A 27,169-nucleotide genomic window follows, 5' to 3' on the forward strand; every position below is an offset into this window, starting at 1 on the left:
GGCAGCCATTCAAGTAAAACATGCAGAAAATAAACAACTCCAAAATAAATTCCAACAGCAGAACAAAAAAAAAAAGTCACAGGAATTTAGGGGAGAGAAAATGTTGCAGAGTTCAGCCAATCAAGCCTTCGTGGAATTATTTTCAACATCTACTGCACAATCATAGAAGATGACTCGGGTTGCTTGGTGGTTTAGCAATCAATCAATCAAAAAGCTCCTACGACACGTACAGGTCAGCAGTCGCAGCCGCTGTGGCTTTGATTTGAACCACAGTGCTTCCATTAGAGACACAGTTATTATCATAACTGTATGTGTGAGGGAGGGAGAGAGTGTGTCTGTGTGTGTTTGTGTGCACTAGGGCTGAAACCTTAAGTCGGCGGGAAACTTATTGCCGACAGTTTTGGGACTAAAGGCCTGTTCGCATGGGACTAGCATTACCTGGGGGACATCTGGTAATATGTAATAATGGCAAATTACCTACCATATTACCATATACTGTACATTTTGCCAAACACAATATTAATCCCATGCGATTTGGGGTCATATTTAGGTTTGCTTGCTTAGTTTCTTCCTTTTTCCTGGTTGAAAATTCAGAGACTGAGTTGGCAGTTACAAATGAAGTTTTGACGGCATTTAGGTGCATCAGGCTCATCTCGCTACAGCATGGAGACCCGTTTGAAGAAAGCTCAAATCTATCATTAGAGCCAAATCTGAAAAGATGATGAGATGGATGACTTGTGACAATGTGTGGCAGTATCGGTTCGGTTTGTCTGACCTACATTACAAAAAAGGGAGTTTAACACGACTGGTGCTGTGTGGTGTTTCTGTGTAGTGTAGAGTGGAGTTACAAATGACAGTGCGCATCATAACTGTGGGATTATGTCGGTAAATTCAGGTTAAATACAGACTTTGCTTATCCCGTGTGAACGTGCTGCAGGAAACACAGATGTAGACGGGTAATTTCTCAGTCACATGAGGTCCTCAGGTAACACTAGTCCCATGCAAACAGGGTTTTACTTGTTTTTCAGGGGCAAAATGCTAAATATTCATAGTTTCTTGCTTCTTAAAATGTGAGAATTTGCTGCTTTTCTCAGTTTTATATCGTTGTAAACTGAATCTTTTCCGACTGGATTGTTAGTTACTGGCTGTAACTACATGTGAAAACTTTTCTGACATTTTTCAGGCTTAATATTTTCTCACTTAGTAGTAAAAATAATCTAACTGATATTGAAACTCATCACGAGTTGCAGCCCTAGTGTGACCACAAATTTGTATTCGTGCTTGCATGTCTCTGTTGTCAGGTAAAAACCTTGTATCTCCCAGAATGACAACTTCCCACAATGCTTTTTTCAGTTTATCCAAAAAGAGTCTGACTTTTTTTTTTCTTTTTTTTTTTTTTTAAACCCATAGAGAGACATGTAATCTTTCAGCATGAAAAAACAGCAACACTGGAGTTACGAGATTTTCACCCAACAGTGACAGTGTGTGTGCGTGGGGGTCCAAGTCCTGCTCAGACGTAACAGACGTACAGGTAAGTCTTTTCTATCCTCCAGTCCGCCGGCACATCCTCCGGTTTGTGGCCCTTCATGTGCTTCTGCATGGCGGCCAGGCTCGGGCAGAAGTCCTGGCAGATGGTGCACTGGTACGGAGACGCTCCGTTGTGAGTGCGCAGGTGCTTGATCATAGCTGAGTAGTCTCTGGACCGTTGGTGACACAGCTTACACTCGAATGGCTTCTCACCTGAAAAATTCAAGAATACAGCATTAACCTTGTAGACCTGGAGCCAGAGGGCCTGCCAGGTGAAATGGGACTCACCTCTATTTCAGTCCACTGTACCTGACGTGGTATTGTGTGGTGTTTGTGTGCGTGCTGTGTGTCTGTGCTCTAGGATTAGACCTATATCGGTTTGCCTATTAGATATTGGCCAGTCAGCGTCATCCACTGCAAATACGACAGGTTTCTTTTTGACCTCAGCGAGGAGTCAGGTAGCAGTCAGTAAAATGTAACCTGAAATTAAATTTAAACCTGTTGCACATCTTAATGATGCCATTCAATAGTGCTACAGTGTTTTTTATATAAAGTAATTCAGTTTTAAGGCTCTGAGTAAGTTTCCTCTTCCATTAAATTGATTTACAAGCTGCTAAACCATCAAAATTTAGTGGTTAGGATTTTCTGTTATGTGTCACAATTTCTAAAGAATTTTTCAGTGCCATATTTTACTTCTGCAATACACACTCATTTTAGCTATAAGAATTGTTAAACAACAAAACAAAAACTAGCATTATTCTGTATTTTTCTTATTGTCAAAAGACCCCAAACCATAAATGTTCAATATTTTCTGACTTCTCTACCCTGTCTGTGGCAATCAGCCCACAGCCAGTTTGTTCTGAGAGACGACATTAATCTTTAAAAACAGGTCAAAAATATATTATTACAAATTTTTCAAAAAACCTATGTAATTTTCTCCTATAGTTTTTTGCAAACTTTACTCAAAAAGGAAAAATACATTTTCAGCTGCCTATTAATTCACATTACATGAGTATAGACCAAATTGTAATGTACATTAACACACACTTAAATAAAATGAAACAGAGTTGAGCAAAGTTGGCTCATTTTTTGACTATTTTCACTGCTCTTCCTTGGCGTCAGACGACCCTCTACAATGGGAAATGAAAGCTGTTATCTCAAACCAACCAGACAGTAATTTTACTTTGAAGAACACACAAGTTTCTGGTCTACCGCTGCCGTGATCAGTGATAAAAATATTCCAAATATAGCGTACACTAAAACTGATATTGATTTTTTTAGGTGTCTAAAATACGTTTTGCTGCAGCCCCTGTCCACAGCGGACACTACTTAACTTCTGACGCTAACGAAGCAACATAGTACATTAAATAATCACGGCAGAAATGTCAGGTCGGACCACTGTGTTTAACTATATATCTTTAAATGTTACAGTTACGACTGAAAATGATAACAGAAATGAACAAGTTTGCTGATATCACATATTTCAGCAATTCAAATCAAATGCCAGGGGTTAACCTGGAAATAAATGCTGCTAGTGCTATGTCACAGTGACTTACACAGCAGGACAGTGTATGTTGCATTGAGTCAAAAAAACTTGAGTGGCTGTGTTCATCATAATGAAGGCAACATGTCACGCAGTGCAACAGTGTGGCTTCCTTATGTGTTTTGGAGGAATAAGCTACACACATTTGTCAGTAAGATCAATTTCTTGTTGGGTTTAGGTCTATTTATGGGATTTTTTTTACACAAAAAAATATCACAAGGCTTATCCTTTTGAATTTAAAGATATTAAGTAACAGTAAAAAATCCCCCCTAGCTGAACTAAAATACCCTGAAGGCCCAGCGCTCCTGCCTGTACGATTGTGTTTTCATCTCTGAACTCTCACCTGTATGTACACGGTAGTGTGTTTCTAGCTGGTGTTTGAGGCTGAACCTCTTCCCACAGCCGTTGCACTCGTAAGGCTTCTCTCCTGTGTGGATGCGTTTATGGCCCCTCAGCGTGCCGTCGTCTCTGAAACAGCTCCCGCAGAATTCACACTCAAACGGGTGATCGCCTGAAAGCACAGTCATGTCACAACACCAACACAGCCCATTACCGTGCGAAGCATTAAAGGCTAACTTTATCCTTGGCACGACATGCTATGGGTGCATATGTAGCTGTGTAGGTCAAATAGTCACAGAGCCCTCGCTGCACATGCATATCAAGCAGGGAAATAATGTGCTTTCAGACGTTGCTAATGTTATGACATGAGGACACTCCTCTTGGCTGTCTGCTAATAGCTAATAAAAGTCCTCCAGGCATGTACTGCTCTGTTCTCTATACTGTAGTTAATCTATTTCTCTCTTAGGCTGAGGGTTTGACTCATCTCCAATGACCTATGTGCCTCATTATCTCAGTGTCCACAGCAACAGCCAAGTCAGAGGATACATTGCTCTCCTCATTACAGGCCGATTCTCCCCAATCCCCCACCCCACTGTGGAGCAGATGACATTTACAAAATGTTACTTCCAAGCAGAATGGCATACAAACAAGATACGCTGCCATGGCCAAATCTCCCTTCACTTCTGTCTCTTCACATCAATTATGTATTTCTCCTGTCTAGACATCAAGCCATCCTGACAGCTGGGAGTGTTATTTAAGGTAAAAGAAGAAAGGGGGACATCTTTTCAGTAAATATCTCTCCGTCTCCTGCGGCACTAAGACTCACCCTCGGTAGAACACACAGACAAGTCATTTCCATTTGCTTTTCCTTCAATATATATTTGGGTTTCCTCTATCATTTTGGGTGAACCACACTAGAACTGACAGCCGTGAATTGCAGAAGCCCAAAGGCTGTCTAAGAACCCAAAATATAAACAGGATGAAATTGCCCAAAATATGCACCGGCCATAACGGTACAGTGCTGTCATCAGAGAGGTGAGTCATCTTATAGAGAAGTGAAAAGGAGGGTGGGAGAGGATGCATGCAAATTGACTAAAACCTTAAAGCCAGTAACCTAAGGAAATTAACCCATATACAGAAATAAATACAGCCGTCTTTGTCTGCCTTTCAACATATGCATGCATTTGACACCCCATGCTTATGTTTTACCACAGGAGATAACACTACAGACAGCGATCCGTCTCTTACCAGTGTGCGAGCGCAAGTGTCTTTTGAGGGTAGTGTGGCTGGGGAAGGGGCGCTCACAGTGGCTACAGATGTAGCTGTGCATGCCTGCATGGACCTCCATGTGCTGCTGCAGGGCCTTCTGGGTCTGGAAGCGCTTTGCACACAGCAGACAGAACACCGCCATGTCAGTCCCTGGAGAACGCACAAGACACAGACACACAGTTATTTCAGTACCATACACAGACAGGGCCTTAAGTGGGGAAACTGGGTCACTTCAACTTTGTGTGAGTCCTCAGAGGGAAAAGCTTCTTTCAAAGAGCAAGTGCCTCTACCTAAACTAACTCCCCTAAAAGCCCAGAGGCACTTTCAACTGCGAGTCTTTATACGTTCTATTTTAAACCATGAAAGTCATTGTTTTCTTTAAGAATTTCCCACACAATGCACAGCATGCCAATCACACAATCAATGGCTCCTTCCTGGTGTGTTAGATGTGTAATTATTCTCTTCATTCCCCATCAGGAGTCAGCTCCAGCCTGTGAAGTCCTCTGTCTCTGTGCTCAAAGAGCGGCTGATAGTAGCTCCACCCTAAATGATGCCTACACTATGCGCTCTGTGCAGAATGTTAAGTAGTGATATCAAGCCATTAAAGGCAGGACTGCAGGAAAAAACACAATCCAGTTTAATCCTGTGTGTGACCTGGCATCTCTTTGGGGCTGCTTTCCTGTTGCACAGAGTGTGGAGAGGAATACAGATAGGGAGTCGCTGGCAGGGTAGCTCAAGTCAAAATGGCTATGTGAAGAAGATCCATTGGCTGTCATACAGTCAACACTTGATCTACAGGCTGTGTACGCCAGCACTCAAATCCGTTCTGGCATTCCAACCGATGCAAATTCATATATGCGGTAAGACTGAGGGACTGGTTAATCAGCTGCATTGGACATAATGTGCATGTCCTGGAGAGTGAGGCTTTAATGTGAGATTATGAGGTCCTTATTTCTCTGTCTGCTCAGGTTGCAGATCATTTACAATGCGAGCAGGTCCCATTGCTCCTGACTCAGATTCAATCAGACATCTCCAGCGGAGGATCATTAGTAAACAGAGGACTGTGCCAGCACTTCATTGGAATTCAAGTGGGGTTGCTGTGTCGCATTTAAAATGCAGTCTGATGAGGTCCACTAAATCAAATCATTTGTTACTGTTATTGAAGTGCCTTGAGGCAACTGGCAATTAAATTGGAATTAACGCAGGGAAAGGGATACAGCACACTCATACTAAGAGGGAAGAGTGTCAGACACTTGCTTTAGGTTCAATCAAGTTAACAGGCAAGCCTGTTCAAAGTAGAAAGAAAAAGGAAACAAATCAAGCAAATTCACATTTTCTGGGATAAATCAGAAACATTCACCGTGTATTGTTTACTAATCCACATATCACAATTTGCTCAAACAAAGCAAGACGCTTTTTTTCGACTTCACATTTCACGGATAAGTATAATTTGGCAGAGAAGCGCAAAGCCTCGACTTTGAAATTAATGCTGCTTCTTTTTGAACCTTGTTTTGAAACCCCCCCCTCCCCGAAAAAACAGCACTAATAGAACTGATCATTCGTAATCATTAACAGAAAGAAGACAGGATGAAAGACATTCCCTGATCTTAACTATCCTGCAGGGAGGCGATCCAGTGGAATGAACTGCACCTGTTCACAGGCTTTAGCCTGTGGACTGTAGCACAAAGGGCACACAATGAGGTTCAGGCCCTCATTGACCAAGCCCATTAGTCATAGGCTCCTCACGCAACTCCTACAATCCCTGTCTTTATGTTGTCGCCTAATGACCAAGGCCCTTTCTCACCCACGGATCACAATATTTTTGTTGAAGACAAAAGACCCTCCATTCTCAACGCCTCTGTGCCTTCCTCACTCCCCTTATCTGCTGACCATACAGGAAATCCTTTGACTGTCTAACCAGCTTCACTTTTTGCCTGAGTCATACCTAACTATTACCAGTTCACTTTGCACTGTGTTACAGCCGAGTTGGGATAATGATCTATGTAAAAACAGCTAAAGGCATTTAAAAAGCACAAAATGCAGTCTCTGCGTGACCTGTGATGTGAAGCCTTGATCCACTTTCACCAGTTTGTGTCGTAGTATTTGCTTTAGTCAGCAGGGGGAGCGCTTTCTGTTCCTATGGGTCCAGGATAGTTTCGCTGCAGGCTGAGCACAGCAGAGCCCTCAACCAGCTGAATAACATATTAACCACCTTGTAGATACTTCAAAGCTACTTTAATCATCCTCTCCCCTCTCTCTTTATTAACTATCATATATTGTAAATGCGTGTTTCAGTGCAGCCGTGTGTACTTTGTTCCGCCTGCTCTGAAAGTTTAACATCCCACTTTCTTTGTGGAGGTTAAACCGTTACTCCCTGACACACTCGCAGACTCTCACAGATGTATATCCTGATCCTTCTGTCACCAACAATACTGAAACTTGAGTAAAGAAATATGACAAATAATCTGTCACAGGAATCTCACTCTTGATCTCAGGCTGACACGCGGTGACAACAGCTCAGCAGTCGCTTTCGGTTTGATTCTGCGCAAGCGACGCTGAAAATAAAAATAACAAATAATATCTTGAAGTGTAAACAAAAACCTTTCGGAGGCAAGGAAGTGTTTGTATGTGTTAGTGGTGGCATTTCGCCTCGCTGCGCTCTGTTAACTTTTCAAAGAAAAAGGATTTGCAGTTGTAGAGTTTTTCCAGTAAGCTTTGGTAATAAGTGCAGAGGAGCTTCTTTATGAGAGAATAAGCCCTAAAGTTGGCTGTCATTGCCCCCTGCTTTCTCACCCTTAACCAGACAATGGGCTCAGGATTTGGGCTTTAAGGCACAGGATGACCCCTGACCCTTGGCCCTCAATGGGGTAAATACCATGTAATCAATGGTATTCCCTCAAAGGCTGGAGAGTTGACTGAGCATTGTGTTTAGTGGGAGGAAGCCTCAACAGTGGGAATAATGATTTACCTTTAAGCCAGTCTGGTACAAGGCAGAAAATATAAACATTTACTGTATGCATTATATCACTGAGCTGCTTGTCTAATGCACAATTCAGTTAGTAATTCAGGCCGGTTTGAGGTTGCTATGCTATTTCAGCATATCTCCACTAAGACCATGTGTATGCTCATGTGATTTAACATGGTCTGCCTTCATACATCTGCCACTTATTCAGTCCAAGCGAGGTGGGAGCCAGCCACGCTCTCACGCTGCCTAAGAAACAAAACCATGTGTCTAGGCAACCAGATAGGATCATGGTCCTTGTTGGGGTGAAGTGTTCAAGCTAATCCCTTCATTCACAAATAAGCGCAGCCTGTTTCTTTTCAAGCAGCAAACAAAAGTTTTCCCACCCTGAGAATCTGGGAGTAAACCCACTGCAAATTGAACAAGAGATTGTATTCAGTGACGACCGCAAATCTGTATAATTTCTTCAGTGTTAATCCTAACTTCAGTGTCCGGAGCCCAGCAATTAAACTGATTGATTTGTGGATAATTTGTCTTTTATATTTGCTGAAATATATGGCTACAAGACATTTAATTTGAGCTGCATTATTTTATTAAATGCCTGCAGAATTGCATCTATTAATGTTATTTGTTTGGGTAAATTGTGAATGACAGCCAAGTCAAAGCTAAACAAATCTCCTGCTGCCACCAAAAGGCCAAAGAATTCCACACAGATTTCACAATTTACATTATTACATCATGACTGATCATGTCCACTATAAACTATGTCCTCAGGCCCTGCTCAGTGTATATACAGTGTGCTCACCGTCTGCTGGCTCACTGATATCATCCAGTTAAACATACACAGTCAGGCTACAGGCAGGCTACATTATGTGCTAGACCTCACGTGACACGCTACTGTATGCGTTCATGCAGACAGCTCCCTGTAGCTGTGGCAGCTCGAGAAGCACATGCACAAATGCTACACTACCTTAAACAACCCCGGGCGCTCATCAGCAGACTGCTAATCTACCCGAGTGAGGAACAACCGACTTAATAATTAATGCAACAAGAGATACGTTGCTCGTGTTTAACCACCATTCCATGGATCGGTTCATTAAGGTCACACGCGGTTTCATTTGCCTCAATTCCTAGAACGTTTACAATATTGTCTCTATCGACTACATTTCGCTTTATGTGAAATGACAGGGCATCCCGGGGCTCTTCGTATCATGACAGTCAGTGCAAATAAATACTGGGGGCAGAGTGGCCAAACAGAGCAAGAGTTCAATTCAGTTTAAGGCTTGCATGAATTTCAACTGGGTATTAAGAGGAGGGTGCAGTATGATGACGGATACACAATTAGGCGAGCTAAAAGGTCTGCATTATAAAGCCTGGGCTGTATCTGAATGAACCACAGGACTGTTTAATTAGGGCTCGGACAGAAGGTAATATTATTCACTTGATGAAGCAGCCTGTAATGTGTGGAAACAGTGCAGCTGCTGTGAGTACACAAAGGCAGCACTCTTATGGCCTTTGCCTTGAAGCCAAGGTGGCAAAATGGTCAGCCAGCATGGCTTGCAGCATATACAGTCAATTTCTGTGCGTGCTGCAGATAAGCTACAGTCTTGGGTTTTCCAAAATTGAGAGCTCGGTGCCCCAGAGCCCTTGACTTGCTCTGATGAAACAAACCCCTTTGTTGTGAGAGCAATTCGGAGACAGATCCATTCTTTTATTTTGGGCACTGACAAGTAGGTCAGAGGAGACTATGACAGTGCTGTGGTGAGGAGTAAACAGCAGCACATGATGTTGTTTTCCTCTCAGTCCTGGCATCCAACACCAGCAGCAATCCTCTTGCCCTCAGGAAGTCCTCACATGCCCCCTACCCCCTTCCCTTCCCACAGTCCACTCCGCCCCCAACCCCCACCCCCTCTTTGATCTCTAACTTCAGCAACCCACGGCCATTCACCTCTGACATATCAAAATAGCTTAAGAGACTCTCACTGTAGCCAGTGTTGCCAAATTGTTTCAGAGCAAGGTCTCCCAAAAGTAGTATTATTTCCCTTCCAGAGGAGGTGGACAGCAGTGTTGCAGCTGCTGAGGTCTGACAAGTGTTAATCTGCTAAGAGGAAACTCATTTGGCTCACTGGTTATGCCACATGGCAAATTAAGGCAGAGGCGGCACAATCGGCACAGAAAGATACAGTGTTTTACCAGGAATAAAACCCAGGTTATATGTACTAAATGCGTTTTTTCACGAGGCATATCCTCAACACAGCTGATTAAATTACCTGTAGCTCACGTCGGCGTCGGCTACGAGAGCTACAATAAGAGTCAGTAAAAAAAAGGGCCATGCGTCACAGCAGACCGAGCTGAGATCACGACAAAATGAGAGAGTAATGCCCTCCCGTACCCTGCTCTGGATACACTGCCAAGCTGAAACTGAGCTGTGGATGTTTACAACTTGGGGAGATGAGGGTAGAAACTTCTGGGCATCGTTAACACCCCTCCATGTCCACATCCATTAAGTATTCATACTGTGTGTGCCACCTGGAGTTACAGTTACATGCCAGTGCTCCTGAGAGGGTTATCACCTTTCTCTGACAGTAGCAGAAAAGGTGTGGATTTAGACACTACTGGGCATATGTATTGCCTGACAACAATGTTGCTTTTTTTTTCTCAGTTGGAGAGTTTTGAGTCAAACAAGTGTTGTTAAGTATTTCTCACTTCAAGCTAATGGGATAATATTTGAGAGTAGAGTGCCACTTTGCTACAAGGCACTCTTGTAAAGGCTTTATAGGTTGTGTATAATGGCAATAAACTAGTTATCAATGCTTTACAACTCACCAGCTTCATATCTGACTGATCATTATTATTGTGGAAAAATGGGGTTCATAGTTTTGATTTATGTCCTCTTTAAAATAAGGCTGCAACTAACCATTGTTTTCATTGTCAACCAATCTGCTGACTGTTTTCTTGATAATCAATCTGCTATATATATAATAATGTTGGACAATCATAATTTCCCAATGTCTAAAGAACCCTAAGATTTTCATTTTAATATCAAAGAAGACTAAAAAAAAAACAGTCAATACAGACATTAGAGGCTGGCAGCAGCAGCAGCAGCACATTTGGCTTCACTCAATTACCATTAGAGTTAATACAATAATTGATTAACTACTTTAAAATAAACCAACCAGCCTTGAGCTATAAATGATATTGTAAGTCATTAAATGTTTTATGCACTCAGATTATTTTCAGAAAGGGACAGGGGTCAAACAAATCATAGGAGCATTCCTTTCTGATTCATCAAAGAGCTAAAAACACAAAGCAAGCCATGCCAGCAGGGAATAAACACCAACCAAAAATGCCAAAAGGCACAGAGTCTGGCAACTGCAACATGTACTTGTATTTACTTAGTTATTTATTTTTATTGCACCAGCTGCATCTATGTTTAAATGTTTTGTATAAACTTGCCTCCCGTCGCTGCCTCTTGGCCAGGTCGTCACTGACAATGAGAACTGTTGACTTATCTGGTTAAATCAAGGTAAAATAAAATAAATGTGCAGCTTGTGTGGTGAGATTTAGCATTTATTTTACATATTTTAATTATTATGTTTATGTATCTTAGGTTAAAGTCTGTGTGTGTTGTGTTTCAGAACTCCCTAAAAACATGGTCCAGTATTTCACCTGTGGGCGGTGCTTCACATCCTGCATCACACAGAGTGTCACATTGGGTCATCTCGTCCTTTGTTGGATAAGCGAGCAAAACCGTGACCTACAAAGTTGTTTATTAACTTAATCTTTGCCGTAACCACAAAATTAAACCTGCAGGAGACCTCATGCCTAACTGTAACTTGACACAAAGATGATTTTTTACATTTTTTGTGATCATTGATTTAGATACGCTTAGATTTTTGGCAGGGCTGCAACCATGACTGGACTTCCTTGCAGATTTTCAATGACTTTTAGATCCATAGATATTTATTAGTCCTTTTGGAAATTCATGGTGTACTGTACAGTAATAAAATAAAATATAATTACATATAATGACGACAGCATCAAAAACACAAACATCAACAACAGATCAACTCACCATTATGATGGACCTATTTACCACATGTCGTTAAAGTGCAGCATCCTCACACACAGAGCTTCAGCTATTTTTGTTCACAGTGTGTTTAACAGTGCAACAGGTACAAATGATCTGCAAGCCCAGTTGGTTTGGAGGGATGGCGCCATGTACTGTTTGCCTGCTGGTAACCTGACTGCTGATAAATTCTCAAATTGACCATAATAACATTATACTGGAGAATATGTGAATTAAAAAGTGCTAAAATATACTGACATTTAGATGGACTGAATTATGCCCAACAATAAAAATCTACTGAGATGGGGAGGTCTATATTCTGGCATCAATAGATGCAAACAAGCTTACAAGCCATACTATCATTTTCCATGTATATAGGTGCAAGGCCAAACATATAAATTAAAGGAATAATATATTCTGACATGCATCAAAAAACTATCTCATATTGTATGCATGTATTATTCTGTCTAATTTGCCTAATTTTCCAAGCTTTAGAAATAAAAAACTGGTCCATACTTGGCCACTCATCCAACTTCCTCATTTTCATCAAATCAAATTAATTAATCAGACTAATTAAATGCATGCATGGTATAATTTAAAGTATGAAAGTGCACTCAGAGCATGGGCTAAGATGGTCACACAGCTCGCCCAAGCGTGCGCAGCTACATCCTGCTGTACCAGGTTTTTAGGGAGTCCCGGTATCCTTTAAAGGATTATAAAATTGAAAGGATAGGAAATGTAGTTAATTACTAAAGTAAGTAGTTATGCAGTTAGATATGATAGTTAGATACATACTGACTCAAAAAAAGGCTACTTTTGAAACATTTTTTTTCCTTTTTTCTCGACTGAATAGCTTCCATTTAAGATTTTATACACTTAATTTAATTTGTTCTATATATTGTCTTCTTGTTTCCCTTCTCCTGTTGTTATAAAGCACTTTGTGACTTTGTATGTTTTGACGAGTGTCATATTCGTTAAGTTTGATTGCCTCTACTTATTACTACTACTAATACAGAAATCTGAGAATGTGGTTAGGAATTGATTTAAAAGTTAAAACCACTTCAGCTCCTCAGGCAGGTTGTTCTAAATGCTAGGAGTCCAGATTGCAAGTCACCATCCAGGTTTGTGTAGCCACTTGGCTAAAAAACACTACTTTAAAGAAAAAACAAATCACGCTGCTGCCAACTGTTAATGCCAGACATTCACTGGACAAGAAAAGGCTGTCATACAAACATTTTCTTAATTTGAGATGATTGAAAAACACAACATCTTGTCGCTGGGTGTGTGAGTTTCAGGTAAATAATTCCACAGGCACTCTTGGGCGGAAGGTGCGGATAGTATGTCCGTGAAGCTGTAAAGCTGGCGCTGTGAAGCTACGGCTGTGGCAAAGTGGCATGCAGTGGGTTTGGATGCCAAGAGATATTAGTGGGTGATATGTGAGAGGGCCTCCCACCTCCATGTTGATAAATTATGGAGCATCATGACAGGAACAGTTTAACCCAGCCAGCATGACAGGCAAGTTTAGACCCACGATCACAAGTCCCGTAGTCACGGCTTACTCAACAGCTCAGTGCATGCTGTCCAGGTTAAACATAATGAGTGTATGTGTGGAGGGGGGTGTTAATGCATGCACACGTATGTAAAGTACCTGTGTGTGTTTGCCTGTGGGCTTCCAGAGCATCCTCTGAGGAGAATGTTGCTCCACACTGATCACACACCAGCGCCTCTGCAGGAGCTGTAGATAAAATCAAATTTATAATAAGGTATCTGGATCAGACAGTAAACACAAATGTGTGTTTGTGATGAAGAGTAAGTCAGTTAATTCAGCATTTAAAGAGAACTGTGGAAAAAGCAACAAGGAGTAAACAAAGACGCCCTATTTCAAAAGTCACCAAAGAGCCCCGCTTGTCTCACACTTGTGCTTTTCAGGTGTTAACACAAGGAAGCAAATGTGCGGAGTACAATGGAGCAGAGGAAAGCGCCATAAAAACACAACTCAGGACAAACAAAAGCACCAGACAGGGTGCAACGGCCCTTCTTCTTGACAAAAAAGAGCAGAGCTGAAGAGTTTTATTTACCGTGCCCTGTTATCAGTCTCTGAACAGTGAGCAGACTGTCTGCCTGAGAGGCCACAGAAGGACTGGGTGTTCTCTCTACAGCAGACGCTTCCCGCCTGCGGCACATCCCTTTATCAAAAAAAAAAACACTTCAGAGTCAACACCCCAAATCCCATCGCATGCACTGTAACTACAGTTCCCAGTTCACCTTTGGAATGCCCTTGTCTATTCTGATGAAGACATGAAAGAGACAAGTATGCATACTGCTTGCAGAAATGTTCAGTCCTTGTTCTGCACTCACCTCACACCTGCACAGACAGACACATAGGACAGATATGCACACACAGACACGCATTCTCACTCTCTCTCTCTCTCACACACACACACACACACACACACACGCGCACACACACAGCTGTTTGGATGTGGGTTGGCTCTCACAGAGATGTAAATCGGTTGCAGATCCATACTGGCCCAGGGCTCATTCACTGATCTATTTTCTGCTCAGCTGGCTTTAAATGAAGTTAAAATGACTCATTAAAACACCCACAAGCTTTGGGAACTCTGAGCGCTACAGCCTAAATGTGGTCCTCTTTCAACTCTTACGATGCCTCTATACACAGACACTGTGCCACTGTTCCCAGTGCTGCACACAAATAACAAAAAAGCCCCAATCTGTTCATTTCTAAAAACAACAGTTTTTGAAAACAAACTGGTTACTGTTTTGGAACGGTGCATTTTGTTACACGGAGCAAAAATAAAACTTGGTGGAGAGTAGTCTTATATAGGAGTAACACTAGAACAGTGTTGTAGATCCTGATGTTGTGTGACGCTGTCCAGTGTGGTGTGTTGTGTTGTGTGAGATTGTGTGATAAGGGAAGAAGAGAACATAGTGCATTGTCTTGTGCAGTCAAAGGCACGGAGTGTGCTCTCATCCATAAACCATCAAACTGTCTCCAGACGCGGCTGCAATCGTCCTCCATCAAAACACTTTGTCTGGCATACCAAAATAAGAGCCAGCATCGAGCTGAATACCAAATCAGCCCATTAGAGCAGTGGAGCACTCGCTCCTTAGCAACCAGCGGGATCTAAGGCTGCTATACCGAAATACACAGTGACAAAGAAATGAGATCCACATCTCTTTTTTTTTTGTAGTATTATGGGTTGACACATTGGGATGGGGAGAGTTTATGCAAAAATTCAAATTAGGTTAAAGGTGCTGCTGTTGTGGATGTCACTGCGAATTGAAAATCAAAGCGTGCTGTCGAAGGTCTACGAGTAATGCAAGACAATATGCGTGTTTAGGGTTATGCAGAGGGTATAAAGGGACGACTCAGGTGAAGTTTAAAGAAGCAGTTTCCTCTCATCTGTCAGCAGTATGTCATTCCTGAACAATCCTCAGAGAGAGCGGCAGGCGGAGAGGACAGGGACCTCGCCTTGTCTATACACATATTCCAACTGAGGTTTCTGTTTCTGTTTTAGTTTCATTTTTAGTCCCTGATCCCCCCCTCCTCGCCCCCCTCTCCCCCCTCCTCCCCACTGCTCCTCTTTCTCTATTTTGGATAAAGTAGCTGGGAGAGCAGTCAGGTCTGATTAAGTCTGCATTTGGGTACAGTGTGTTCCTGGACACACATCTGCGAGCGAGCCATCACACACGCTTCGGAACACTGGCAGAACACCCAGGCCTGCCGGCAGCTGATGATGTCATCACTCAGAAGGGGCAGAGCTGGCGAGCTGCCAGAGTCTCCGAAAAAACACAGAAACGATTCAAACGGAGAGAGAGACTAGAGAGCGACGGAGAGGAGAGGGAGGGAGAGGTACATAGACCTATGCATGGAAAAGAAAGCATGATCCAAGTATTCGGAGCAGCACTAACTGGTAGAAGGAGGGGGGGGAGGGTTGTAGTATGAACAGGTGCATTTGAAAGGCCGCACTATCAAGAGGCTTCATAAGCACTGAATACTCTGAGATGAGAGTGTGAGAGTTACTAAGTACCTGTGTGAGACAGCATGTGCATCCTTAGCCGCATGCTGTCCTGGAAGTGTTTGCCACAGTATTCACAGCCGTGGCCTTTCTCCTCGTTATGCAGCCTCCTGTGGAAAGACAAACACAAATGCGAGCGTGTTAACAGAGACGAGAACAGAGACGGGAACGCACTTGTGATAATAAAAGTATCTCGGTTCTGCGCCTTTTTTTATTTCTGTAAGGTCTCCCAAACCCAGAAGCATCATTGTCCTCGTAACAAGAGGAGCATGTTTTAATTCCGGCAAGAATCCCTCGCTGAATGCAACATCATTAGTGTAAGAGGCCCTTGGAGTTGTGAATCACAACGCATGAATGCTAAAAGAACACAGACAATAGGATATCTGGCTAATTTCAGAGTGCAGACATACGCGTGCCTCCACCCGCCAGCACTGCAAGACACTGGGCACGCACACAAGAACACACACACACACACACACACACACACACACACACCAGGCGCACGCACGTGAACTCACACCACAGCATAACATGCGCACACACACACTTCTCCTGTAACAGCAATGAAAAGGAGAAAAGACGATGATTCGCTGAAGCTCCGCCAGCAGCAAAACCTATCATATCATATCACACACATCCAAGCATGCAAGGCATCTGTACTGTTATCCTTATATCACCCCGCTAACAGCCTAAAAAGACTCCACCATTAAACACACACTGTGGTCAAAATAAACGAGTCTTTAGATGAAACTTAGCACGCATGAAATCAACAATAACATATTATGGAAAAAATAATAATTGTGGAGCCACATGCTCAGAGCACTGATTGGTTTTTGGCTTTTTACTGCAAGTTGAAAGATTTAACTGAAAGACAATATTTTACTGTCATGTGAGACTTTATTTTGGCTGTGCTGACGGCCCTCTAGTCTGAGGCGTCAACCATGTAACCAAGATGTATATATTATCTTTTCTGTCTACTGTTAATGATTTATTAAAGGGCAAAAAGACAGAGCGCCCTGGTGGTGTACGGGTTTATGGTGCTGATCAAGGGCGTGAATTCAATTTCAACACTGGGGGGACACATATGAAATGAGTGTTTTGGGGGTTTTGAGCATCAAACACTTAATTTTCTGCATTCTTGTGAATTTTTTATGCATCAGTTTTTTGATGTCTTTAATTTCGCAAAGTAAAACTCCATTGCTTCTCTCAGGTTTTTTTGGGTGGGGGACAAATGCACATGTTCTATATATTGAGGGAGGATGTTTCCCCTGCATTGACCCTGAAATCGACACCTATGGCACTGATCATGTAATCACAATGTTCTCAGTTCGAGACCAGCTGGGCACATTTGTTGCATGTCATTCCTCATCTCCCTCCCCTCATTTACTGTCTGCTCGCCACTATAATAAAGACCTAAAGCACCCAAACATGAATAAAAAAAAGGCAAAAATGCCATTATAATATATTGATGATATTTTAATATTTTAAAAAAAGAAACAATGACAACAGTTAATTTTAAGTTAATTAATTTAAGAGGTCTGAAAACAGGAGTTGTGTTCATATGTGCCAAATATCCTAAGGCTGGGAGACACTGAAAAATTCAAATATCACAGTATTATGGACCAAATACTTTGTTATTAATATCAGTAATGTGGATATAATGACTAAGTGGGTAAAGGCAAATAACAGAACAGCCAGAACAGTCTGGTAAGTTCAGAAAATTACATCATTTAACTGTAATGCCGCCTTTAAAACCAGATAAGACAACACATATATTATGATATCCAAAATCTAAGACGATATAACATTCTATCAAAATGATATACTGCCCAGGCGTAAAATATCCATGTTCTTCGTTTTAATAGGAAAGGTGTCGGTGACCTTTAAAAATACCTTAAATACAGTAGTTTTCATTTTGTTACGACGGCATCACCTTTAAAGAAATACTGCATTATCACATTTTTGAATGCAGTTTTTTCCTTCCTTAAGCAAAAGTTGGAAACCAAATCTGTTTAATTTCTATAGTTGAAGCTGTGCCAGGAGAAACTTCTTTTACAACAAAAGTCCAAAATGTCAATCTGCAGACCAGGTGTATGCTCAGTGACCTGGTTACAGACCTACAGAAGCTTCATCACATCCCAAAGCAGTGCCACCGATGCACCTTCTTCAACCTGCGGACATCCGCCTGTCTCCATCAGTAAGCAACGCGTATCATTAAATATCCCACAGGACACTCTGGTTCGCCAGGCGGTTTCCACACAACTCTGGAGTGGCACGAGGCTGAAATGTCAGCCACGGGCGCGGACAGGGAGAGACTGTGATCCTAATCATGACTTAGCTGCATATTAGGACTTTTGGCTCACAGATAGGCTCGTTTCTAATGATTAGTGATGAGTCAAACACTGCCAAGCACGCACAATTATTAACATCTGCAATCAAGTTAATGAGAGTTGTCAGTGAGCTAGTCGGTAACTTTCTGTGTACGATGACAAGATCTAAACTGACGAGCTGGTAAATAAAGAAGGAATAAACAAAAACACAACAGAGTGGGTCGTGAGGCAGAAGTTATCCATCATCTAGCTGAAGCGTCCAGCTTGGTCCCTGCTGAGAGGCTCCTCTCTACTGATGCAAAGGAATGCATATCAAATAGCCTGGGAGACAGCCTGTTGTGTGAGGCACGCTTCTGCACAAATAATCAAACAGAATTTAGAAAATAAGGCTTTGTAAATAACAGCGTTATGCGACACCAAGGCCTCTTTATATCAAATCCCTCACAAAGACCCGATTCAAAACTTCCCCAGACGTCTCACTGTTAAGACATGAGTGCAGGTGTCCCTGAGAATAAATTAACATATTTGCTGTTGCTCCTTCCAGCTTTTAACTCTCAAAGTATTTTAAAATGACGGGGGGGAAAAAAGGAATCCTGAGGACCAAGACACAGTTCAGTTCAAGAGACACGTGGGCAGTGCTTTTCCAAACAGCATAATCAACTACTTAGCTCACATTCATCATACCGCACAAGCACACATGCACCTGCACATCCCTCACATCTTTTATTAGACGCAACACACGTTTGTCAGTAAAAATGTCGAGCAGGGAGTGTAGCAGTGTTATGGAAAATGTCACCGAGACGACAACAGTGCAGTCTTTCTTTTTATTTTAACAAGTGATTATTAGATTTTGGACCCCAAGTGGATATTTTTTTTTAATTCTGTGTAATTATCCTTTACTTAAGATGGTATCAGAGACTTAAAATATACTGTAATGCTGCAGGAAAGGTGGTGTCGACAGATGTTTGTGCGTGTTACCTGTGCTGCTCCATGGCCTGCCTGCTGTGCAGCTGAAGCCCACACTCGCCACAACACTGCTGGCCTTGAGCCTGGCCCTCATGCCTCATCCCCGCTGCAAACTGGCCCAGCCTGCTGAGGAGCTCCCTGTGCAGCAAGCCTTGGTGCAGCAGGCCACTGTAGGCCCTCGGGTCCAGCGGCACGCCCAGGGACGGGGCCACTGAAACTGACACCGGCAGCATCCCCTCCCCTGTGTGGTTGGAGGGCACAGAGTATATGGAAGCCAGATGTTTCTCGGAGATGCCCGGGACAGAGTCGAGAGAGTTCCCCACCACTTGTCCTCCGTCTTCGGGGCTTGTGTGCAGTTCTCGAGCACTGGTGATCACGCTGCTTCTGAGGGGCGTCCCCGGGCCCTCGTCTCTGGGCTGGTCTGACATGCAGCTTCCCTCCCTGGTGCTCGAGGACCTGCCCTCGCAGCCGTTGGCATCATCCACCTGCATGCTCTCTGATTTTATACTTCTGCCAGGAGTCAGGGATGAAGCCTGGGATAGCTCTTCACTGTGGTGCTGAGGCTGTTGGGAACTTTCCATGTTGACCTCCGTGTCCACCTTGGGGCTCAATTCAGGAGCTGCCTCAGTCTCTGGGCCAGGAGAGCTCCCCTCCGTCATGTGGTACAGTGCCAGGTGGTGCAGAGCAGTGGGAGTGATGCGGTTGGGTCCGTCCTGTATGGAATGCTTCTTGGACATCAACATGTGCCTCCAGTGCCTGGCCCGACTGTGGTCACTGTGGTCTCCGGAGCTGTGGTTCCTCACTGTCACCTCCTCTGTCTCCTCCGCCTGGATGGTCTCCAGCACCTTCAGGCACTGCTCCTCCAGGTACTCTATCTCCAGGATCTCAGCGGCATACAGCAGGTCATCCAGGTCCTCAGCTGTGGCCTGGAGCGAGGCAGTGTAGGCGTACTCTAGGATCTGCTGGAAGGTCTTGGGGGACAGGAAGTCCAGGGCATAGCGTAAGCTGCTGCGGTGGAACAAGATCTCGAACATTTTGCTGGTGCAGGCCAGGACGGTGCGGTGAGCTGGGAACTCCTGGCCGTCCACTGTGATGATGACATCACATAAGGTGCCGGTCAGACGCATCTGATTGGCCCGCTGCAGAAGAGTGCTGGGGTGAGTGGGGTTGTGGAGCTGGAGCACACCCATGTTTGTCTGACCCGTATCCACTCGGACCTTTGCTGAGCCCGCGCATGAGGTGTGGCTGTCCTGCCTGCTTCCCTTGCCTTCAGCTGGTTGTAGGGTCTGTGGCTTGGGTGGAGGGTGGAGGGGGGAGGGGAGAGGATCATTAGTGCCCGTCTGGCTCACAATGATGTAAAAGGCAGTTAATTATACTCCAGTGTACACTCTCATCCATGATCAATCAATAGGAATATTTTTAAATAACATAAATCAAAAACATCAAATCAGATTTATTCTGTGAAATATAACCCCCCACTAGATCTTTTCAGGGGGTTTATTTCATGCACCCTACATGTTTATTTATTTTAATTAAGAAGCAAAAGCAGACAACAGGTCGATAAGCACAAAGCAACAGTTTCTATTGCAGGTGATTAGTCTGAGGTCTCGTTGAGAGCGGTCACGTCGCTGTAATAACGTCTGCATACTGAGAGGTGACGGTTCAATTTATCAAGCTCCTCACACACACACATCCGTGCCCTCAACAGGTAGGCCCGCTATTAACAAACGCCTTCAAGGGCTGATTAGTTCATTTAGGCTGCACACGTCCATGATTAGATGTGTTAAAGACAATTAAGGCGCTCTGTTAAAAAGCCCTGAATAAGTTATAAAACTATCAAATTGACGAAAGCGTGAAAATGAAGCGCAGTCCTGACACGGGGGCATGCCTTTTTTCCAGCACATTAAAATCCCCAAATGACAGTGTGAGTGATGATTGGACTGTGTATGATGATTATTGTCGGACCACTCAGCAGCACCTCGAGTGATGCTGACAGGCTGCATCCTCAACTAACCGCAACATCAGAGCGCATCAGGTGCAGACGCACAAATCCACCTTTATTATCCAAACACATTGCGACAAATTAACCCTCTGCACGCGCTTATTTACTGTCTGCACGGTGTTTGAGGAAGCGCGTGTTGTCCGGAAAATAAAAGACCCCAATTGCTCCGAAATAGTCCAATGATATGTCGAACAGTCTGCGGCTCAGTCTGAGCGTGATCAAGTTTGTAAAATCCTAAATCAGACTGCGGCCAAACTTAGAGTCCATTCCCACATGTCTGCTGTGAAACGATATTAGAACAACCCGCCACAAAACTGCCATTATTATCAATATTAATTGTTAAAATTAGTGTGAGACTGGAAAGTAGTTCACCGGAGCTGAATCCCACAGAAAATATCATGAGAAACAGTAAAAGTGTCGGCTGTCACAGTTGTTCTTACCTCTGTCTCCTAACGTCCTCCGCTGATTACCCAGGCAACATCATGGTTACACATTTCACAGTACCCGCTCCAAACTCAGTCCTGCTCCAAGTAAGCAAATCATCACCCAGCCACGACAGTCAAACCAGCAGGGGGAAGACAACACTTCCGAGTGGAACTTTCAAAATAAAACCTGTCTGGAGAACCACGTGTTGAAATGTCTGATTATAAAGCTGTAGATTTGGGGGACACAGGGGACACATCCCCCCCAGTATCTGGCACATGTGCATTTGTCTCCACCCCCCAAAATATAAACGTATCAGATAACTAGGCTATTATTTTGACAAAATTATAGACATGAACACCATAAAATGATGCAGAAAAGACAAAAATCAGTGCATAGAAATTCCCAAGACTGCAGGAAATTAAGTGTTTTATGCTCAGAGTTTTCCGGCAGAGGACTCCCAACCCCCTCAGTGTTAAAAAAAATTGCATCCTTGTTATAACTTGCAATAGCAATAACAAAATAATGAATAACTGATGAGATATCCACACTGTTTTGGTCAAAATGGACCTGTTTTGACATTTGACAGCAGTAAAAACACCCTAAATGCCACAATTTGAGCCTGAAATTTAATGACTTTTCCTAATGTGACTCCAAATTTGCAAAATTCAAAGTTTTTAAGAATTTTCATACTTTTGTACAAGCGCTACAAATTTTTGTACATTGACCGTGAATCTAAATAAATGGATTTTTAGATCCACCATTGTGGGTCAAATCAAGGAAAATAGTCCTTTTGGGAAATCTTGAAACTGTGGAACTGCACATGCCATTTCTGCATATATATAGACTAGAGCTCAGGGGGGAACATCACATTTCCACAGGTTTCCACTGAGACAGGCATCTGTTTGTGTTCAAAGTGCCGAGAAACCTGCACCTGTAATGTTTCAAAATAACCTGTTGCAATGAATTTTCATAATTTAAGGTATCAAAAACACTTATTTGGTTGGCAAGCACTTCATATAGTTAGATTGTAGACTATCAAATTAAAATAAGATAGACATTTGAGGCACAGTGGTGTTCGTCATTAAGATTAATTGCATGATGATGTTTTGTAGCTGTTGGAAATAACTAGAGGAGATGCAAAACTTTTGGTGTAAACTTTGGTGGTGATGTCCCTTATCTTGGTACAATATAACACTGGAGGTGTTCTTGCACAAATAGGGTAGTTCACATGGCATTTGCAACAGTATTTATAATTTCCCTGATTTTAAGGACACAATCTGTAAAAAAGTGCACATTTTTAGCAATTAGGCTGACAGCAACCTTCATTTAAGACATTTCTTGTAAGCAGCACAAATCGTAAAACATGCATTATATGGTCATCACATAGCAAGAGAGGTATTGTCTCAGTGGAGGATTTCTAAAGACAAATGTTTCCTGTCCAGTTTTTAACTCATACTGAATATGCTGCGTTGCTTATCTGCATTTGCATACAAAATTCAACTTTGATAATGAGAGGAATTTCAGTTTAACTTATATACTTACTCTGTTAACACTGTCTGTCACATAATCTATGTAGAAAACACAGGGAAGGAAAATGTTTAGAGACACACTTGGGAAACACACTTTGTCCTGAGAGTCAGCTTAAAAGGGGGGGGGGGGGGGGGGGTGGGGGGTTCTTTAGTGTGCAAGCAATGCTGTGAACGTGGGGGGAGGGGAGCAAGAGTGACATAACTCAAAGTTGTGTCTGACTGGAGGATACTAAAATGCTGTAAACAGGTGTTATTCTGTTGCAATCATTTTAATTTTGCACATGTCAACAAGTGATTGCCAGATAAACAAAATGCTCATAGTTCAGATGTAAGGAACATCCTGCAGAGGCATCCTGCTGACCCAGTGCTTTAAGACCTATGTGGTCAACTGAGGTCAAGAATGTCAGTGCACAACAATTCACCCCTCCCCCCTTCAGTCTCAAACATTTTTCAGATATCTGTTAACGACTGTTGTAATTTAGTTTCTTCACATGAGAATCAAATCCTGGTGGGTAAAACACTGCATTATTTCTTTCTTTCTTTCTTTCTTTCTTTCTTTCTTTCTTATTTTATAAAACACACATCATGTGTAAGTTTTGATATAATAGAATGCAATAGTGAATGTAACTGAACACATTTACTCCATTCTGAGATACTTATACTTGACTACACCTTTTATAGTACATGGTTAATTCACTGCATTAATTTAACAGCTGTAGTTGTTACTTTACAGATTAATATAACACATATAGGCTGTATGTATATGACATATTATCCATTGAGTATAAATTAATCCAAAGAACAAATAGTACTACTGAACCAATAATATTATAATTTAACCTGTAGTCCTTTCCTGTATAATGACTACATATATTATTGATACCTTATCATCTAATAATCTGTTAGGAAGGTATTTTGAAATATAATAGGTTACAGATTACTAGTTACCCTGTTAAAATGTAATAAGTAATGTAATCATTTTAATTACTTTATCACAGTAATGTAACTTATTGCATTTGAATATTTCTCAAACAAAAATGTTTTAAACTGTGCAATAAAGTTGAAAAATGTCTGGAAACAGCTTATGCCAAAGATGCAAAGCAACAGAATGAATGTTTTATTCTACATTTTACTTTTTGATCTAGGACAGTGATACTCTACTTGTGACCCTCGGGCCAAATCTGGCCTGCAGTATGGTGCCAGGTGGCCTGCCTACCATTTTCTAATTCACAATAAAAATTTTGCAATTTGGGGATTTTTATCTGTACTTCAAATGTAAATAAGGTGGCAGACAGCATGAGAAATATCAAAGTAGAGCTCGCTCATAAAAACATGTCAGGAGAGGATCCCCTGGTCTGGGCTAATTATCTCTGTCATGTCGGTCATTTTGCAAAGGTGGCCCCTGGGCACAGACAGTTGAGTATCCCAGATCTGAAAAAACATATTCTGATGTAACCCCTTTGTAATTGCCAATATTAAGATTAGTAACCATAATTTAATTACACACAATATTGATTTACTTTTTAAAAATTTAATAACATGTCACCAGTTACTCCAATACCACTGATAATACTGGTGTGCTAATTTTACTTTAATAACATTTTGAATGCATGTAATAGGATTTATTTTGTATTTCTGGAATATATACTTTCACTTAAAAGAATGACCGACATTCTTTCACTACTCTTTCCCTATATTCCCAGTTAAATACAAAGGAAGTTACCCATGTCTGGTGGTAGCTACAGCTCTGGATGAAAGTAGAAACTTTTGCACAATTGCCACAGATTCAATACTGGTTGCACTGCTAAGCCAATTCTCCCTTTTACTTTGAAAGCCACATCACCTAACTTCCTGTATCATCACGGCTGCCTGCTGCTGACTTGACTGGCTGCAAGACATCGGCGGGGCGACGTCACGGCTCTGAATGATCGCCCTCTGCTCCTCGTCTCTCCATCAAGGCTGCAATCAGAGACATCTACAGGGCATCTCAACTACTGAGACGCTCACCAGGTTAGGACCAGTTTGGTGTCCTGGAACAAGAAGGTAAAAACTGGTGAATGCAGACTGGATACAAAGATCAAACCAGTTTGTATTCCACAGGACAGTCGAGAAAATAAAATGACATTAGGTAAGAGTGGACAGTCGGGCAGTGTGGGGAGTGAAACAGGATGCCATGCCGGGTCACTGGTTGTTGACACTCTGTTGACACAGCACCGGTTTGCGGGTACATGTCACATTAGAGGTACCGAGGGGAGGAATACCACAGCTGAAAATATCAAGCCCACACTGGTACATAGTATTTTGACATCCTAGCCTGGAAGTATTAACTTTACTCCCGCACAAACATGCATTATGTAACACGTGTTTATTTGCGCCCCCCATCTATCTGAACAAGTAGCTCGGGGAATTTTCCAGCCCCAACATAACCTGTTTGCACTGTAACCTTTCTGTAAATAGTCCTGTGTGTGTCCATGACATGGCGAAAACAAAAGGGGGTCCACAAATAGGTGTTTACTGCCCTCTAGTGTTCAAAATACCTCACTACATGGTTTCAATCCCTTAAAAAAAAAAAAAGAAAAAGGAAAAGTAATTGAAACTAATGACAAAATGGGCCAGGACAAAATTAGATTCGGAAACCATTTTTTATTTTGTAAATGGGTTAGCACTCAGACTGTACACAACAGATATTTTCTGAGTTTGACCCAATAAAACCAAAAGGAGCGTACAGTGACGAGGGAGCAAGGTGGTCAGTAACAGCAGTGGAAGGTGAATATAGCTCTATATTCTTATAGACTTAAGATCTGTATTCATATCTCTTTATATCCATTATCTAATGCTTTTTTTTAAAAAAAAAAAAAAAGTCTGACCTCCTGTTTCAAGTGGGACCACCCTGCTTCCTGCCAATGTTCATCCTGAACTTGTCAAGCAGTTGCTCATGGTGAGTGATTTTTGTACAAAAGACAAAAACTAAAAAAAAAAAGAAAATTCAAAGACCACATTACAGAACACTTGAATAACAACTGGGGGAGATAAATAAAAAATAATGTGTAGTAATGCCAGAACAAGCCCCAAAGGTAACACTCATTAAATCAATATGAGAACTATTTCCCCCAAACAAACATGGGCACGTCTATCTGCCTTGTAGTTATACGTTATAAAGTACTGACTGAATTCATGCCAAGGCTCAAAACACCTTCCTTCACTTTAGCTGGCAATATATAGTGCTGCGACCAGAGACGGACAGTTTCATACACTACACGTGTTATAATGACCACATTAGTCCATTTATCGTACTTTTCTTCTAATAATACAATATATTAAATAAAAAGAATAGGCTAAATCTCTCACGACAAAGCTATGCAGATTATCATAGAAACTGATGACAAGACAATCTATTGACACACAGGCACAGTGCACAAGCTTGCAGGCAGGAAATGGAAAAGAAATCTTTGTAGTTTTTAAATAGTACAAAAATGCTTTTTAGAGTTTTTATTCTTTTTTTTTTGCTTCAAACGCACAACTCAAAGTACAAAGCCAGACCTTTGATCTGCTTTAATGTGAGGAAGAAACAGTAGCCATCGTAGTTGTTGCCCCCCAAACAAATACATGGCGTAAATTTAGCTCTAGATCATAAGATTCACAGTTCTTCAACCCCTTAGCTGAGAATCAGCAGTTCTGCTGGCAGTTTTGTCTCTCTGTGGATGTTTGTGTTCAGTGAATTGCCTCTTTTTTTTTTTTTTTGTTTGGAATCAAATCCATTTCAATAACGAATATTTTACCCAGCACTGTGGTAAGGCAGTGATAGACTGAATATATTTGATCATAAAATGCTCCAAATCTGATCTGATCATGCACATTGTCGATGTGTCGAGGGATTCTCTCTCTTAGTCTCTTTCCCCCTGCAGCTGCCTGTGGGTTCATCCTGTATTTTTACAACCATAACAAATATGGTTATAATCCAAACATCGAAGTCGGGCCTGTATTTAATCAATGCCAGCTTAACATCCCTGTAACAGACAAAGTGAAACAATAAACTTATAGACAAAACTTTACAACCACTTGCAGGTCAGACATGCAAAACAATCTATTTAATGAGACAAGCCCACAAAGTAACAGTCCAAAATAAAATAAAAAATGCAAACAGTTTTACATTTGAACAGTAGAACA

The 27,169-nt window shown here is 42.0% G+C and overlaps 1 protein-coding gene across 2 annotated transcripts; it reads right to left on the reverse strand.

Annotated features, from left to right (window-relative positions):
- Positions 1-908: 908 nt before the first annotated feature.
- zbtb16b (zinc finger and BTB domain containing 16b) lies at positions 909-21,612 on the reverse strand. 2 transcript variants are annotated; one of them, XM_033630892.2, is made up of 7 exons: positions 21,488-21,612; positions 19,058-20,337; positions 15,762-15,859; positions 13,358-13,444; positions 4,658-4,828; positions 3,414-3,581; positions 909-1,740 (listed from the first exon to the last, which is right to left on the reverse strand). In XM_033630892.2, the coding sequence occupies exons 2-7, from the start codon at positions 20,233-20,235 to the stop codon at positions 1,511-1,513; spliced, it is 1,932 nt and encodes a 643-aa protein (XP_033486783.1). In that variant the 5' UTR covers positions 20,236-20,337; positions 21,488-21,612; the 3' UTR covers positions 909-1,510. The 2 variants fall into 2 exon arrangements, with proteins under 2 accessions (XP_033486783.1, XP_033486784.1); XM_033630893.2 differs by lacking the exon at positions 13,358-13,444.
- Positions 21,613-27,169: the final 5,557 nt, after the last annotated feature.

Source organism: Epinephelus lanceolatus, chromosome 4 (assembly GCF_041903045.1).
Source record: "Epinephelus lanceolatus isolate andai-2023 chromosome 4, ASM4190304v1, whole genome shotgun sequence".
NCBI classification, from domain to species: Eukaryota; Metazoa; Chordata; class Actinopteri; order Perciformes; family Serranidae; genus Epinephelus; species Epinephelus lanceolatus.

What these genes read in the sequence shown, in the direction of transcription:
- zbtb16b (XM_033630892.2), bottom strand. Translation starts at nt 20,235, where the DNA reads ATGGGTGTGCTCCAGCTCCACAACCCCACTCACCCCAGCACTCTTCTG. An exon ending in CCACAGGCAAACACACACAG is followed by an intron (nt 4,829 to 13,357) that starts GTACTTTACATA and finishes TGCGTTCTCCAG; the next exon opens with GGACTGACATGGCGGTGTTC. An exon ending in ACACTACCGTGTACATACAG is followed by an intron (nt 1,741 to 3,413) that starts GTGAGAGTTCAG and finishes TGAATTTTTCAG; the next exon opens with GTGAGAAGCCATTCGAGTGT.